Here is an 18,088-nt window from a genome sequence, read left to right as displayed (position 1 = left end):
AAAATATTTTGGGCATAATGTCACTTACAACCAATTATCTGTTGTCCTCTTGTTCTCCTCATTGTGATAAACTAGAACCCTCTCCTTTTGTTTTGTTAGTTCACTTTTTATTTTTTGTCAATTCTCTCAAGTCAGCCTTCGTTGTCCACTCTCCCCTTGTCCAATTTCTCTTTCCCACCCCTTCCCACAACTAACCTAAACTCCTCTTTCTCTTTTGTGATACCTCCCTCCGCAGCCACAGAGAAGCGTCTATCGAGAGGCATCTCCCATGCCAGCTCTACCATCGTGTCCCTGGCGCGGTCACACGTCTCCAGTACGGGCAACTGTAGTAGTGAGCCCCTTCTGGACACGCCTCTGTGCACATTCCAGCTGCCCGACCTCACCGTGTACCGGGACGACTTCCGCGGCTTCATCGAGAGGGACCTCATCGAGCAATCTATGATGGTGGCCCTAGAGCACGCCGGTGAGTTTAACTGCACGGGTCCCAATGCAAATAAATTACTTTATTCACTTCTGAGGCAATCTTGTTAATTGTGTCGTGTAAATGACCGTCTACACCGTAGTTTCCCAGTACTAGACGTGCGTGCTGAATTGTTTTTAGTGTGAATGAAACCGCGAGTGCCTGTTCTGTTTACGTTAAGGCCGACTCAATTGGTGGACACGGGTGGGACCTAACTGTCAGAGTCTATTGCCATTGGCGACGAGTGGGGACGGAAACTGCCTGTTACATGCAGCGTCATTGGGTGAGTGTCATAGCCTTTCAAACAAGATCCAAATCTAACGTGTAAGGTCATACTCTGCTATGTCAATCAATGATGAGAGCTTCTGTTGGCTGAAGTAAGCCCTTGAATAATTGTGGTACACATTATAGCTAAGTGGCAGTGTCCTACTGGAGAGGCTTAGCCCAGAGCAATTAATTAGGACCCAATTGAGGTGTAAGCATTGTAGCTAAAATGCCTTGTAATCCATCCTTAGAAATTGGGCTTTATTTGTGATATTCCTGAAGCTACAGCCCATAATGGCACACAAGGCTAATTAAGAACACAACTCCCACATCAAACAACTTGCCCCTTTGCCTGGAGTATGGTTTGGATGTAACCACTGGTTTTCCTTTCTTTGGGATGGTGTTGTTTATACTATGAGCCTGTATGGCATTGCAGGTATGTGGGGCTTTCATGACCGCGACCTGATGCTGCGGAAGTCTCTGTATGCACTGATGGACCACGGCCAGGAGAGGGAGTCACTGAGACGCAGGTGGAGGTGGCAGCAGACCCTGCAGAACAAAGAGGTGGGGGATTCACTAGGATGGATCCATGTGAAACTTAGTCCCAAGGGATTGTTTACAGTCACAACTTCCATTTCAGTGTATTGAAGTGTGTGTGTCCACAGTCTGGCCTGGTGTACACGGAGGAGGAGTGGCAGAAGGAGTGGAATGAGCTGCTAAAACTGGCCTCCAGTGAACCTAGGATACACTACAGCACCAATGGCAGCAATGGGTAAGACCTGTCTCGGACACCTCTCACACGGATTATTTATGTTAAGTATGTATACTATTATATTAAGTTTGAGGCATGCCACATGGAGTTACGGCCCATCACGAGCCTCTGTTTTGGAACAAAGACTAAGATAGTAAGAGGAAAATGTTAGATAGTGGCTACCTATGTCACTTCCTGCGTGTTTCCTGATCTGACCCCGTTTGTTTCCTATGTGCAGGACGGAGTCATCAGAGGAGCCTGTGTACGAGAGTCTGGAGGAGTTCCACGTGTTTGTCCTGGCCCATGTCCTGAGGAGGCCCATAGTAGTGGTGGCAGACACCATGCTCAGGGACTCTGGAGGAGAGGGTAAGGTGACACATTTTGATTTTACCAATTTGGCTGCCTTACATCCATAAGCTGTGTTTTATGAACTTTAGTGTTGTAACTGATTGTGATGTTTTATGCTGAACGTTATTCTCCTCCTCCTTCCTTCCCTCACCAGCTTTTGCCCCCATCCCATTCGGAGGGATCTATCTGCCCCTGGAGGTGCCAGCTGCCAAGTGCCATCGCTCGCCCTTAGTGCTGGCGTACGACCAGGCCCACTTCTCTGCCCTCGTCTCCATGGAGCAGAAGGACGGCTCCAAAGAGCAAGGTAATGTTACGTGCCCATCATCCTCTTAACTACCTATTACAACACAACCAACACGTCTCATAGTGAAGTGGACCACTTGAATAGACTACACCTCACCAAAGTGGAAATTAGAGGAACTGCACATCAATCATAGTCCCAAAATTGACTAACGTGTAAAAACAATTATTTTGGACTTCTGTGTTTTTCTAAAATTAAAAAGTCTGAGATTAGGGGTACCTGTGACATCTGATTTCTTTGTAATATTTGAAGGTTCGGTTTTGGTTTCAAGTAATTGCCTTGACTGACACGGTGTTTGTTTGTAAAGTATCACTCACTTGACGCTCCGACTGAAGAGCATTCTGATCTCACAACATCAGTCAAACACTGACGCAGAAGTTGGCTAGCTTGTTAGCTACTTCCAGACACAAATGAGAGAACACCTCCCTCTGAACATTTTACTCACCCTAGAAAAGCTGGTTAGACTGTTCTCTTATCTAGAAGGGTTAATGACTGTAACAATAAAAACAAAACATTTTTAGCCAGTCTTTACTGAAACATGTCAACTGAGTGTATGTCATTTGTAAATTAATCAATTATTCTGCACTCTGGGTCTCTCAAACCAGAGTACTAATCGGAGTAGATTGCCAGTGTTTACGAACTCACCCCATGACCAACATCAAAGTGCGCCTCCAAGTCACGAATCTAGTCTTTTCAGTTGCGTTCTTAATGAGGCATAGGAAGACTGAGGAGAAATTGGCCATTACGGTCCCTCTTTAATTACTACTTTGCATCAGTTGAATGACAATTGCTGGATGAAAGAATGCTTTTAATTTTACTTTGAACATTTTGCTCCCTCTCCCCCACAGTTGTGATCCCTCTCACTGACTCAGAACACAAAATGCTGCCTGTACACTTTGCAGTGGACCCTGGGAAGGACTGGGAATGGGGCAAGGATGACACGGACAATGTCATGTTGGCAAGGTATGATCCGACTCATTGCACTTCAAATTGGGTCTGCATTACCCCATCCAAAAACACACACGCAGTCACTATGTCCTCGTAGGACCTAATATCCTGTATTGACCCCTGCTCCAGATTAGAGAAATGCTCGTCAGTGAGAGTGAGATTAGCTCTAAATGCCTTCTATGATTGGAACAAGGGGAATACAGAAATAGCCTGAAATAAAAAAATAACTGGATATTTATTCCACAGGATTAAGATTTGCTGTTGTGTTTCAACTGGAATGGTGTACAAAAATAACTTTAATTGAATTAATACAGTGCCTTCAGAAAGCATTCACACTCCTTGACTTTTTCCACATTTTGTAGTTACAGCCTGAATTTAAAATGGATTAAATTGAGATTTTGTCTCTCGCCTACACACAATACCCCCATAATGTCAAAGTGGAATTATGTTTTTAGACATTTTTACTAATTAATTTAAAAAAAAATGAAAAACTGAAATGTCTTTCGGCCAGTAAGTATTCAACCCCTTTGTTATGGCAAGCCTAAATAAGTTCAGGAGGAAAATGTGCTGAAGTCACATAAGTTGCACTAATAGTGTTTAACGTGATTTTTGAATGACCACCTCATCTCTGTACCCCACACATACAATTATCTTTAAGGTCTCTTAGTCAAGCGGTGAATTTCAAACACAGATTCAACCACAAAGACCAGGGAGGTTTTCCAATGCCTCGCAAAGAAGAGCACCTAATGGTAGATAAAAATTTTTATAAAAAAAATAAGCAGACATTGAATACCCCTTTTGAGCATGGTGAAGTTGTTAATTACACTTCGGATGGTGTGTCAATACACCCAGTGACTAAGATACACGCAGCCTTCCTAACTCTGTTGCCAGAGAAGAAGGAAACCGCTCAGGGATTTCACTAGGAGGCCAATGCTGACCTTAAAACAGTTCAAGTTTAATGGCTGTGATGGAACTGAGGATGGATCAACAACATTGTACTTACTCCTCAATAGTGCTGAGCGATTGGTGCTTTTTAGGTCATTTTGGTTTGATTATAAAAAAAGAATCACGTTTTGATTATTTGGGTTGAATGATGTAACACAGAATAAAACATTGAATTAAAGTCCCATGATGGTAGTGGACTGTCCATTACTGCTTATCATTTATTCACACAACTTTAATAATATTTCAGTTGTGTATATTACGCGTTTTATGGCTTTATTTTATTACAAGTCCTCATCTCGGTAGTGCTGCTGTTTGACAAAATCCCAATTTGTTTTATTTCTTCAAAGGCATACTTTTATGACTGCTGTATTTTCAGGTAGAGATGACTAGCGAAGCAACAGCTGCTTTCTATGTCCCATCACGATCAAACATTCGTGTCTCTTCTGTAGCAGGTGTAAAAGAAACAGACCGGAAAAGTAGATGTGCAATGGATTATGGTCATTGTAGTTAATTACCACATTTTAAGTGCCAAAATATGTAAAATATTTGTCTGCTGGAAACTACAACTCACTACTACATCGCACAGTTCAGGCTGGATCGGATTTATTTCTAGAGAAACTGCAATGTGCGCATTGAGCTCACGGGGAAAAATGAATTTCAAATAATTGAACCAACAACACGATTAGTTCTTTTAAAAAACTAAAAATAACTTGGATTTAATTTCTCAGCACTACTCCCCTATACTAAACTAAATGGCAGAGTGAAAAGAAGGATGCCTATATAGAATAAAAATATTCCGAAACATGCATCCTGTTTGCAATAAGGCACTAAAGTAAAACTGCAAAGAAATGAACTTTATGTCCTGAATTCGAAGCGTTGTGTTGTTGGATTTGCCCCAAACATATCACTGAGTACCGCTCTTCATATTTTCAAGCATGGTGGTGGCTGCATCCTGTTATGGGTATGCTTGTATTCAGTAAGGACTATTGAGTTTTTTAGGATAAAAAGAAACAGAATAGAGCTAAGCACAGGCAAAATCATAGAGGAAAACCTGCTTCAGTTTGCTTTCCAGCAGACACTGGGAGACAAATTCACCTTTTAGCAGGACAATAACCTAAAACACAAGGCCAAATATACACTGGTGCTGGTTACCAAGATGACATTGAATGTTCCTGAGTGGCCTAGATACAGTTTTAACTTAAATCAGCTTGACTATCTATGGCAAGACTTAAAAAAGGCTGTCTATCAATGATCAACAACCAACTTGACAGAGCTTGAATAATAAAAAAATGTAATGTGCAAATATTGTACAATCCAGGTGTGCAAAGCTCTTAGAGACATACCCAGAAAGACTCACAGCTGTAATCGCTGCCAAAGGTGATTCTAACATGTATTGACTCGGGTGTGAATACTTTACGTAAATTAGATATTTCTGTGTTTCGTTTTCAATAAATTAGCAAACATTTCTAAAAACGTGGGGTATACCATTGAGGTATTGTGTGTGGATGGGTGAGATTATTTAGTCCATTTTGAATTCAGGCTGAAACACAACAAAATGTGGAATAAGTCAAGGGGTATGAATACTTTCTGAAGGCAATGTAAATAGTTTGTCTGAAAATGGATTATAGAAACATTTGTATGGGGGAATTAGAATTTCAGCTCTACACAATTATGCATTCATGTTGGCTACATTTCTGACACAGTATTTATCCATTATCAAAGGTTACATAGTTTTAAATGAGCCGTTTGGGCCTCAAGACTTGAACAGATGCCACGCCATTAGCCTAGTTTGAATAACTGTCATGTTACCAGACATCACTTATGTAGCCTAGTTCTTATTTCCCTTTCTCTAAATGATGCATGTAATATTCTGGGAAGCAGCCTTTTCTCTAAATGTTTCACCCAACATGGTGTTACTGTTAGGGGCACGACGAGGCGATTTCACCCTCCGTTTTGAACTTTGACCTGTCTGTCTTCCTCCCTCAGTGTGACCCTGTCCCTGGAGGCAAAGCTCCAGCTGCTACACAGCTACATGACTGTCACCTGGCTGCCCCTGCCCTGTGAGGTATCTTTCGTGTTCATTCACTAAGGGGAAATCCTAACTCCTAACACACTTCCCTCAGTCATGCATTGATGTCAATGGGAGACTAAGTGACCATTTGAGTTGTCGGTTTGGATTCAGCCCTGGTTGCAGATCATTTTGTAACAATAGCATACCTGAACACCCCCTCCAAATTGTTTGCGAATGTGAAGCTTAGATCATATGTTACCTACCTGGTTATGTTTTTAGCATGTTGTAATGGATGTTTAAATTGAAATGGAAACAGATTATTTGAGAGATATAAAATGTAGATAAGCTATTTACTGTGTTCCATAACTGTGTGGGTTTCTGTTATTATGTGGGTTGTAATTTTCTGTTTTGTTCTAGTCTGTAGCCATTCCCTCTGCTTCACAAACCCCATGTTGAAAACAAACCACACATAAAATGACGTCACACTAAATGGTTTGAATGGCCTTTTTGTGCATTCCAATCTAATGCTGGGAGTTAGAAAGGATATCAACCTCATGGCAATTTCACCGTTAACCTCTAGTGAGAAGTAGCAATAGAAGGATCGCTGTTGAAGAGCTGAGGTTTTCTCTGACTTTCCAATAAAAACGAGGACGTTGGTGTTTCCTTTAGCTCTTCGGTTGTCACGGTTATGGGGCTTGGCAGATAGGACTGTTTTTATAACTGTCCATTGTGTGACCTAGAGTGTCATCATTATCTTCATTGTAGGTCCCACCCTCTCCAATTATAGCATGTATATTTTCCAATAGAATCTATAGAAATGGCAAAGAAGCTTTCTGAACCAAGTCATCTGCACCTCTCATTCCTGCTCTTAATCTCTCTGTTGCTCTCTGCATCACTCACACCCGCTCCTTGTTTCTGTTTTATTCCTCTATAATTCATCATCGGTGTCTTTTCTTTCAGCAGGCACCTTTGGCCCAGCCCGAGTCCCCCACCGCCTCTGCAGGAGAGGACGTCCGCACTCCTCCCGACTCAGGAGAATCCGACAAGGAGTCGGTCAGCAGCAACTCCAACGGTGATGCAATGACGACACCAGGGGCGGCCAGCGCAGGTGGTGTGTCGACTAAGAACAGCTCCTCCTCCTCCAGCTCGTCCAGTAACAGCTCGGCAACATTGACGACGGGTACGGGGGGAAAGGAAAAGACCGAGAAGGACAAAGACAAGAAGAGGGCTGACTCTGTGGCCAACAAGCTGGGCAGCTTCGGCAAGAGCCTGGGCAGCAAGCTTAAAAAGAACGTCGGCGGGCTGATGACGGGGAAGAATGCAGGAGGAGGCGGGTCCAAGCAGGAGGGCACAGAGAAGAAGAAAAGTTCGCTGAGAGGGCGGAAGAGCAGCAAGGACAGCTCGCCTTCGGCCCACACCTCTGAGGACTCTGGGAAGGGCTCGCCGTCGTCGGGCAGCGAGTGTCAGAATGGCACGGGCGGCGGCAGCAGCGGCAGAAGCAGCGAGAATGACCCGTATAAGTACAGTGCCGACGTGAAGGCGAGCCTAGGCATCCTGCGGGCGGCCATGCAGGGCGAGAGGAAGTTCATCTTCGCTGGCCTGCTCACCACCAGCAACCGCCAGCCCTTCCAGGAGGAGATGATCCAGCGCTACCTGTCTGACGCTGAGGAGCGCTTCCGGGTAGAGCAGGAGCAGCAGCGGAGAGAGACTGAGCGGAAAGGAAGCACCAACGGCATCCAGCAGCCCAAGAAGGAGGCAACGGCAGGCATAGAGGTGGGCTACCGCACCTATGAACCGAAAGAGGAGCCGGCTGAGAGCTCACCGCCCACCTTCAGCCACCTCAAGTCGTCCTCATTCAACCCCTCGCTCTACTCCGGCGTGGTGCCCATCCCCCGGCCGCCCTCCCCGGCCACGCTCACTCAGCACATGCACGGCCACATGGAAACGCGGCGCCAGCTTGCAGGTGGCTCTCCAGCCTCGTCTTATCCCGGTCTGCCCTCCTACGCCACCCTCCCCCGGCACTGCCCCATGGCGCAGGGCCCCCCTCACCCCCAGTACCACCCCCCGCAGGCACCAGTACCCCTCAGCCCCTTTCGCCTCATCCCCTCTTTCACACCCTCATACCTCCCCGAGCACGACCCTCCAGACTACCCCACCTCAGAGCCTGTAGGCGGGGGCTACACTAATGGATTCCGGGACATGCGCTCCGGCCTGGATGTTCCTCGCAGCGGGCCTCTCCCGGTCAGACACTACTCCCTGGGCAGCGCCGGAGGCCTGTCCAGCCGCTGCCGGACACCCAGCTGCAACTACTACGGACACCCCGAGACGGGCAACTACTGCTCCTGCTGCTACCGAGAGGAGCTGAAGAGGAGGGAGACGGAGCCAGCCATCCACAGGTTCTGAACAGACGGACTGACCAGAACTGGATTTGTGGCCACCAACCACAAGGAAACTGATGGATGAGGTTTCCTGCTATAGGACGATACAGAGCCTGGCCCTCTCATTGCATCGCATCACTTCCTTCTCTAAAGGCAACACTGTGTGTGGAGAGCGTCCTGGACAGGATCAGTACAGTGACTTCAGAGACTGGAGAGAAGGGGGCTGTGGCTGGCGGCCGCTGCGCCGAGCGTTACACAATAGGACTGTGCACATCTTACATTTGCTGTGGCTCTTATGCAGTGTGTGTGTGTGTGTGTGTGTGTGTGTGTGTGTGTGAGAGAGAGAACTGCAGGCTCTCCTCCACTTTGTCCCCTTGTCGCCTTGCAGCTGTCTCCTCCTGGTGGAGAGAATGTATACTGCAGGCGATACACGCACACTACATCCACATTACACACACAAACTAACACTGCACAAGCACAACCAGAAACTTCTTGATTATCACTCTTCTCCGTATGTGGAGACGACCTATATTTGGCCCTGTAAATTGGTGTTATTTTAACATATGAATCAGCCCTTCGATGTCTTGTTGTCTATTCAACCAGAGGGTTAGAGATGTATGCAGACGGATTAGCCTCGGGCGTTACTGTTACCGGGTGCTCATGTATGACTTGGGAATGAACGGAGCTCTTTCCTGATGAGTAGTTGGGTTTCTTTTGCGTTGGTCCTCGCTCTTGTAATGCAAATTGAAACTACAGTATTATGTTACAGTAGTTGCTGTTCTGTGGGCTTCTATGGTGCTGCTAACGTTCCAGAATGCAACAGACCTCCTCTATACAAGTTCATCTCAAATATAACATGCAAGACAGATAGCCCTATCCACCCTTAAGATGCCTTTTTTGGCAAAGTAGCCATCCAATCTAAATTCACCATTGTGTCCAGATGTCAGTCAAGTACATTTTTAAACTTCTACTATTTGTAGATGTCTCCCAGTATCAATTATAGAACATACATGGCAGAGTACTGTGGTAGATATTCCCGAATGGCTAATATACAGTTTTTAATAAGGTTGCTAGAATCTTACATTTAGGGTCGTCCAACACTACTAAACCGGCATTCAAAACCAACTCCCCTCGCATTTTCAGCTCAAGACCTCAAGGTGATCAGTACATGCTAAACTGATGAACGTTCACATTTTGGTTGAAAAAGACACTGTCCATTGTAACATTGTCCACTTACATTGTAACTGTCAATTAGTCTCTGCTTCTCTTGTGGCTGAGAAAGGTAACAGGTATTTTCTGGAATCTTGTCCGTAGGGTTGTGTTACTTTTGTCTAAATATTTGTAACTTTTCGTGAATACCTACTTATGGCAAACTCCAAATTCCTGACATGGACACCCCATTGATACGATTTAAAACAAGTTGGATTGTTTAACCCAACCCCCTTCAAGTCCTAATTGAGGGCATTGTGTTGATTCCAAACAAGTGACTGACCCCCGTCGCTTAACCTCTTTCTGCACAAATTCAAGCACTTTCCTAATGTCCGTAGACATTTTGTTACCGTTTTGAAGGTATCTGACTGTTATGTTGTCCTTAGGTCATGTCAGAACTGTAGACACTGCCACCTCTACTTGCGGTAGGGCAGATGCATGGGCTAGAACCCCTTCTCTAAGGATTCAGTTACCATGGGAACAGCTTTTTGGTGCCAGTGTTGTGGTTTAACTCTATTTCCTAGTTGCCTTTTTCAGTCTCTTGTCCTTGTGGCATTACAATCTTATTTGTATGTTTTACAAAATGTGCATCAGGTGTACAATACTCGTTTTTGCTGCAGTTTCTCTTCTGGTATTTTTGTACCCTACTCAGTGTAAAGCCCCTGTTTTTAATTATTTTCATTTTGCACCCAGACATGGAGTCATTGTTCAAAGATCATAACAAAGCGATTTAGAGATCAAATGTAAAAAAAAAAATATATATATATATATAAATAATAATTCTGGAGTTAGGAACATATCACATCTTTTAGATACCGTTTTGGTCTCATGTTACACTCAATGATTTGCAGATTAGGAATTGATTTGTTTTTCTCATCACCAATTTATTAACACTTTCTCATCCAAGCCGTGTTATTACCAATGAGCCATGTAGAATCATGAGGAAGACCAATCTTCCTGACTCTATAAACATCTTTTCACTTGAAGCACAATAGCGAGAATATCTGTATGCAATTCACTGCCTTGCCCAATGGATGGCACTCTTGTATTTGTATTCAATGTTCCTGGAAGTTGCCATGCCCTACTTAACCAAAAATACAAAAGAGAACAATTTTAAGGGTACTAAGATTTGAGTTTATTTAAAAAAATAATAATAATAATCATTGCCAAGGGTATGAGGGACTCTTCGCTCTCTTTTTAAGTAACCTTTGTCTTTTGAGAGGTAGTTCAAACATGCGGCTCAAAATAGTCACCCTTCAAGGGATGCTCCATGACTTCAAGGTGGCATATGCATCTTGAATTGGAACCAACCATTCCCCACAATACCATTAAGCTATATCCCAAACAATATTTCTGTGTGACGTGGGGTGTGCGCTCGTGTGTGTGTTTGTGCGCTTACGCTGTATGAAACCATTTTGCAACAAAAACTTGCAGCTCATAAGGCACAAACAACAGGTCATCTTTAATGGAAGGATGATGGCTAACTAAGAAATGGGTGTATGTGTGCTTTCTCCTCTCCTTCCAATGTAATAATATTTGCTTACATCAACAACTCCATTTTTTTTAAAGAATTGGATGGCTTACAGACAACATCTTGAACATTTGAGGCTGCAAACATTTTTGTATAAAACACAAATGACAGTGAGGTTGTATATGTTCAAGTTATTTTTGTAAACCCAAAGTTTTACAATGTTTTTAAAGATAATCTATATTGACGGATGCTAAAATGTGTGGAAGATAAGCTTGTAATAGCCTAGGTTTCTGGAGGAGTCAGTATTCACCAGAATGGACAGTTTGGCTGTCAAGGTTGATCACAAAAGAGCCTCCTAAACTCAAAGGTTTCTCATTAGCAAACTAGTTTCCTCTTTGCTGACCTGACGATATGATTTGAGAATATATATTTATAGTGAGATTTTCTTTTTTTCAGAAGTTTCCTTTTGGAATGTTTAGTTGAGAAACTTTTAGTATGTTCTTTCTTACGTGTCAAGCTTTTATTTGTTTGTTTTTATTTGAATTTTAAGTGTTCATTTATTTTATTTTTTCTCACCACCAATCCATGCAATGCTAACACATTACGGCAATGATTCAATACTTGATTGTTGGTGTTTTCAACCTATGCTCTTGCTGCAATCCCTCTCTCGGAATAAGATGGCTTTGAATTTGTTTTACTAAGTAACTGACCCATTATTTTTATATTGTACATTTTCTCTCATTTCTATGGGACAGAATAGTCATCAGCAACATGAACATGGGATACTTTAGTTGCATGGGACTGGAATTGTTGCATATAATTGACTCCATTTTACCAAATTTGTGCATTATTTTGAGCTGATTTGGGCGGTCCTGGTTTTCTGACTTAAAAAAAGAAAAATATATTTTCATGTTTGGAGAGGATAGGCTGTGACAGTGCAATCTGGATGGAAAGAACATCTGCTTTTTTTTCACTGTTTGAATAAATTCTCATTGTATTTCAACAACATGGTGGCAGTCCCAAAAGTTTTACTCCGTTTGACTGTTTTTGGGTGGGGGGGTTACAAATGTATGGTAGGTATTCCAGAGATGTACAGAAAAGGGATTGTCTGTTTTTCAATCTGCACATTGGATGTACAATAATGTTGGATGAAAGGTGAGAATTGGTATTATCTTGGTCTAAGGATGATGTATGATTTCTAATCATTCGTGGCCAGACTACGTAAACATAAATGGTACCGTAGTCCAGTACATTTATCGATCATCTGACCAAATGACACCAGATTTTAGTTCTGGGTTAACTGAGATTACATTGACTCTTAACAATTTGATGCCAGCCAGTGGATATAAATGTTAAAAACTATTGTATTATATTGTCCAATTATCAATTGTGTTGAAACACTCAAATCAACCAAGCAAGAGAGAGACTTAACAGCAAAAGCTGTTTTTATATATTAGAAACAACTTATTAAAGCGTTACACATTAGAAGTAACTTTCACCCAGATGATGCAGCTGGCAGTGTCTGAAGCTGTTCTATCTATTAGAGAAATTGGAGACCCTTATGTAATATTGAATAGGGTCCCATGTGGTAGAAAGAGGTTTGGATTTATAGCTCGTTCACAAGGACACGGTCTCCCAACCTGGCTGTTAGGAGGGACAGACTGTACTTCATCCATTTAGAATTTCTATTTGCTCATCAAAAAGAATTGATGCAGTACATTCCCACTGGAATATTCTTCCAATAGCATCTGTCTGCATTACTGCAGAACTACCTTTCTACATGGTCAGTTCCGATGACAGAGCAGCCATTCCTCAGACGCTCATCATTTATCAAAGGATCAACTGCAGGTACTGTATCACTCATCCATCACTTGCCTTTGGTAAGACTAATAAGACTAACGCCTACAAATGTGTACCTTTTTATTAGGGCTTTTATTTTGTATTTAGTATGCTGGTTGAAACTACTGGTAATTTATGTAGATTTTGAAATAATATTGTTTTTATTGCTTCTGTGCTCTTTAAGCTTAGTCATCCTCATGGCATTTTCTTATGTTTACATCATTGCTTCCATTCTTGTTTGAAATTCTCAAGGTAGACGAACACTTAGTGCCAATGCCATTTACAGAATACTACAAATGCAGCATCCAACTAATTCTGCATTAGTAACATGGGTATAATGATTTACAACTATTTTATAAGCATGTAAGATCCTGTAAAATGATGTTAAGTATATATGAGTTAATGATAGACTATCAGTCTAGTCCCAAGATATCAAGTTTTTATTTCTGAGCTTCAGGCGGTTTTCGAAAGTTCTAATTTCAGCGAATCAGTTTGTCAATTACAAATGACAGTGTAGCACTGGAGGCAAAACACTTGTATTTAGAAATATGTGCATCTGTGTATAGGCCTGTATTCAACAACCTATTAAATGGCCCATTTGAACCGTCACCATTTCCATAAAACTAGGCTTACTTCAAAAGCTCTGCATACTGTCACCTTTCCTAAACCCCAAATTCAAAATGTCACCACAGCGTTCTTCATAGTCCTGAAGAACTCAACTGCTAAGTCCCAGTGCTCTTGACACCTCATTCAACTAACCAAGACCTTAATTACCTGAATAAGTTGTGGTAGTGCAGGAAGGAACTGAACATGTACACCTTGTGGCTTAATTTGCAGGACCATTAGTGAAAAACAAACGACTGGTTAAATTTTTTTTTATTCCTATTAGATGCTTTTTACACTGCTGGCCCTTTAAGAGGCTCTACTGCACTTGCTTTTTTTCACTGGTGTGTCATTTTAACTATGGCGAGGGAATCAACAAATGGAACGGAAAGGGGACAAGCAGAGGTATACATTTCTTCCCCATACCAGTGACTAACAACTATAAGCATATATTCCTGACAGGCGGTACATTTATGCGGGGCGTGCTCTACACAGTAGCATACATACATGGATGCTTTCGGCAATGATAAACGTGAAAGAAACGAAAAGAGTTTCTAATTCAGAGACCACCTCTGTTCTCGAAACCGGTGATGCATGGTATCGCTGACATTCGAAGAAAGTGGACCGTTTCTTATGTTTTCCTGATAAAGACATGGAGCGATTAAAGGCATTTTTTCTTCTCGCCATCGGAAAAAACGTAAATTAACTCAAGTCGGAGCTTACTTTCTGTATTTCGTGCCGAGAGAGTTGGATATTGGACGTCAAAATGTTAACGGGATCCAAAACCACGTTCAAAGTGAGACAAATGGTCCCAGATATAAAGGTAGGCTTTCGACGCAATGTTTTAATATTCTGTTTTATTTTCTTCATATTCTGGAAGGTAGCTTGCCCTGGCTGAACCTTTTAGGTACCAATGAGAATAATAAACTGAAATACTTTGTTCCATCATTGGTGGACTATATACACAGATGTAGATTCCACCGAGATATCTTGCTGTTTACAGAATGATTAGTTACAATGTGTCCAACTATTTCGACAATGTATCGAATTCTATGAAACAGTGTTAGAGGTATTATTTGTGGAAACAGTTTAATGGTTCGATAACCTACATTCCACAGACAAGACTGAAGGCCTTTTATTCTTACTGTCTGGGACTGAGGGGGTTGTTTTCCTTTTTTAATATAGCAACAAATACAAGCTGTTCATCGTAGCATTCTTTGTACATAAAACAATGTTTCTATATGGTAAAGACTACTCTTCAGCAGCACCTCATGTGATTCTAAGCTTGGGTGGCCAGGAAGCAATCATCCAGGAAGCTGCTACCATCACACAGTTTATCACTAAAGGCATCATATATATATATATAACCGCAGAGAGACCTGTGGTTTCTTAACATTCTGGTTTACCTCTGAGATCTTTCATCATGTGTTGTGGCCTTGAATTTTTGTTGTTGTTGCACACCACATTGTGGTGTAGCTCTGGATGGGTCTGTCTGCACAGGTCTACACTGTTGATGCCTTCAACTCTGTTACACCACACCACATTCGGGGTGAGGGACATGTCTATAAGCCCAATACAATTAATACCCATCTACATCGAAGAACCTTGGGGAAAATTGGTGGACTGATTATTACAGTGATGGTTTATGTCATAGCCTAGATATTTCTTTCGAATTTTCAATTGTACGCTGGTGCGCTCTGTGCTGCTTTGCTCTTCCTCCACGGTTATTCTGAGAAGCCGCAGGGGGAAACGATAACAGATGCCTCAGCTCCACCCTCAGGCATTTCTGCTCACGTGGAGTTGGGGTGATTAGTGCAACATCTGACCGTTGCCATGGAAACGGCAGCCTGAGGAGCAGGAGGTTTTTAATTTGATTTCTGAATATAAGTGGCTAACAGAGACGGCAGTTTATTTTAGCCATAAAAGTTTGCAATGTGGTTGTAGAGAAACATATGGTGATGTCCTGAATATTGTACACCTACACACACTGGTTCCACTAACGTGTTGAGGTTTAGAAACGCACTGAATAGGAATGAGGAATGAGTTGACTATGGATCTGAAACCTTTGGCGCTCTCATTTTGTATTTAATAAGTAGGCTACAGTTGGTCCCAATACTGAACTCAATTACATTTGTGGAATAGTGTTGTAACTCTTGTGTATGTAGGCTATTTACAGTAATACCAAATTAGTTACCATTGAGAAATTACATAAGGTTAAGAGAAATCCTGCCATCCATTTCACATCACATGCAGACTGATTGGGTTATAAGAAGGTTTGCATGTTAATTTTCATAATTACAGTCCAGGCTTGTTGTTTTCCCACACTGTGACCTTCCCCTCCCCTGAATTGTTCGCATGCTGGCTCCTCAGCTAGCTAGAAAATAAGTCTATGGGGTGGTATCTGGAAGCAGTCAGTCAGCCACACAACACAATGCAAGTGCCACAGTAGTGAAAATGTAAGAGGCGGGCTCAGCTCTATTCAGAGTGGCTGGAGATCCAGGAGGGCTCATAAAAGAGAGCCAAAACGGTATTCACACACCCAGTCCCATAGGGCCAAGAACTTAGATCCTGAAATAAGCTATGGAACTGGCGGTGCTTCCCATGCGGAAACTGAACAAAACAATGCCGTCTCTCATTAGTAAACAAGATGTAGGCTTGTTTTCAAGGGTTTATTGATCGTACATTGGGTGATTATTAACCGATACTGCTGTCCCCTAGGGAAAGCGTGAAATAAGGATAGTTGCCTATTTCTGTCCATTTCAAGTGTCTAGATTGATTTTGGCAACACCCAATGTGGGAGTGGTATGTTTGAGTTGCTAGAGTCACACATTTTTGTTAAACAAGAAGCACATTTAAAACATGAGTTATTGAAGCTTGTCCTGTTTTTACAGTCTACAAATGGGCATACTTAAGCTACGTACTGACACATGCACATGCACAGTGACAAATAGAAGCTTGAAATACGTACCACCAGATACACCCTCTGACACACACGTGCCACACACACACCCTCTGATTTAACTTTGAACCTTACTTCCACAGCGAGTGCATCACTGAGTATACAAACAGTTTCCTTCGGACTAGATGATACACAGTTGAATGGAGAGGGATATAGAAGAGGATTAGAATGCAAAATGTCTCACCATGAACAACGCATTTCGACTATCGTTAAGGGCAGTTAATGAGTGTTTGTTGCAGACCAAGTCTATACTGAGGTCGTTATAATGATATAAGGCCAAGACACCATAGGCACTACTATAAATAGTCCCTCTACCTTCATTTATATGGAGAGTAGTGGGCACATTAGATTCCATAGGGAGAGTTATAGTACTGCTTCTGCAGGCTGTGGAGTAAGCTAGTGGTTCAAAGCTGCATTTTAAGCAGGGCAAGTGGATAATGGCATATGAATTCACGATCCGTTAAAAACATTCATATTTTCTCCTATATGTTTAAATCACTTTCCTTCCTTGTTTTTTGCACATTCCGAGGTGGAATTCTCAGTAGTCTATTCTATTGTGGGTTCTCTTTCGTTGTTTTGTCTTTGGGGTTTTGTTCGCTCTGTATAATAAAGTGTTTGATGTGACTATTTCTGTTGTGGGAAATGTATTACACTGTCGTAGACGCTCCTTGAAAGCAAAAGAAAGAGGCGGCATTAAAGCAAAGCCACGACTCACTGCTAGACAGAAACGGTTTTGGGTTTCAGGACGACTTTCATCTGGTTTATGTTTCAGGAGTTGCTCCAAATAGGGCAAGAGGTAAAACGCATCAAAGTGAGTCCATGTTTAGAGAAAAGACCCCACATCCTTGTTTATATTTTTAAGAGCCCCTACGACAATGCCACAAACCTGCTTATTGATGTACGGAAATGGACAATACCACATAAACCAACAGGCTAACCTCCCTCTACAGCAGCACCACATGTTAAAACGGTGTTTTAATGATCTAACTAGTAAAAATGTAACTACCTGAGCTACACACAGGCCCCTTGTTGTGCTTGTTGGCGAGGGACGTTGTTCAACCCTACAGTGTGAGGTTTATGTGTTGTTGGACGGCCACTTTCCTCCCTCCGGTACGTTTGGTCTATTTCAGGGCAGAGGAGGTATGTTCTCCTCTGCAGAAGAAGTCTGGTCGCAGTAGCAAGGGGAAGCCATGAGCAATGGAAACTGCAATGGGCCTTGGCTGCACTCCCCGAGGAGAAAGGGAGGGAGGGAAAGAGTTGATCGAGTAGTACACACTCAGAAGTCAAGGAGTGAAACATCAGCAGAAACAGAGCCTGGACATGTGGTTATTCATTTTGGGGAGTGAATTGGATTTAGGACTCTAATTTGGGATTTTTTTTAGGGTTCCAGTCATTTTCGTCTAGACAACTTCACCTCGCCCTTCTCTTCTATCTAGTCTACCTGCTGACTTGTTCTATACCGTTGTCTAGTGCAGTTCCTCTTCCTGTTATGACACATTTTGTTGTAGTTTATTTGATGGGCGTTCACTCAATTCTTCCTCAGCCTCCAATGTAGTTTTAGCTGGTGGAGCAGTTTGGAGAATTTCTGCTGTTGGAATCCA

At 42.5% G+C, this 18,088-nt stretch overlaps 2 protein-coding genes across 2 annotated transcripts in view; both read left to right on the top strand.

Annotated features, from left to right (window-relative positions):
• The window catches only part of LOC115176888 (OTU domain-containing protein 7B), a 33,480-nt gene extending 21,386 nt beyond the window's left edge, over positions 1–12,094 (top strand). The window contains exons 4-12 of the mRNA XM_029737245.1: positions 236–463; positions 642–743; positions 1,161–1,288; positions 1,390–1,496; positions 1,714–1,841; positions 1,978–2,127; positions 2,973–3,087; positions 6,004–6,082; positions 6,989–12,094. Of these exons, the coding sequence (XP_029593105.1) occupies positions 236–463; positions 642–743; positions 1,161–1,288; positions 1,390–1,496; positions 1,714–1,841; positions 1,978–2,127; positions 2,973–3,087; positions 6,004–6,082; positions 6,989–8,431 (2,480 nt within the window). The 3' untranslated portion in view covers positions 8,432–12,094. The remainder of the gene's footprint in view (positions 1–235; positions 464–641; positions 744–1,160; positions 1,289–1,389; positions 1,497–1,713; positions 1,842–1,977; positions 2,128–2,972; positions 3,088–6,003; positions 6,083–6,988) is intronic.
• Positions 12,095–13,874: 1,780 nt separating this feature from the next.
• LOC115176887 (myotubularin-related protein 11-like) overlaps positions 13,875–18,088 on the top strand; it is a 34,218-nt gene continuing 30,004 nt past the window's right edge. Inside the window, exon 1 of the mRNA XM_029737244.1 lies at positions 13,875–14,351. Coding sequence (XP_029593104.1) covers positions 14,295–14,351 — 57 coding nt within the window. The 5' untranslated portion in view covers positions 13,875–14,294. The remainder of the gene's footprint in view (positions 14,352–18,088) is intronic.

This window comes from Salmo trutta, chromosome 37 (genome assembly GCF_901001165.1).
Source record: "Salmo trutta chromosome 37, fSalTru1.1, whole genome shotgun sequence".
NCBI classification, from domain to species: domain Eukaryota; kingdom Metazoa; phylum Chordata; class Actinopteri; order Salmoniformes; family Salmonidae; genus Salmo; species Salmo trutta.
Note: the sequence above shows the minus strand (reverse complement) of the source record. Positions and strands in the feature narration are given on the sequence as shown.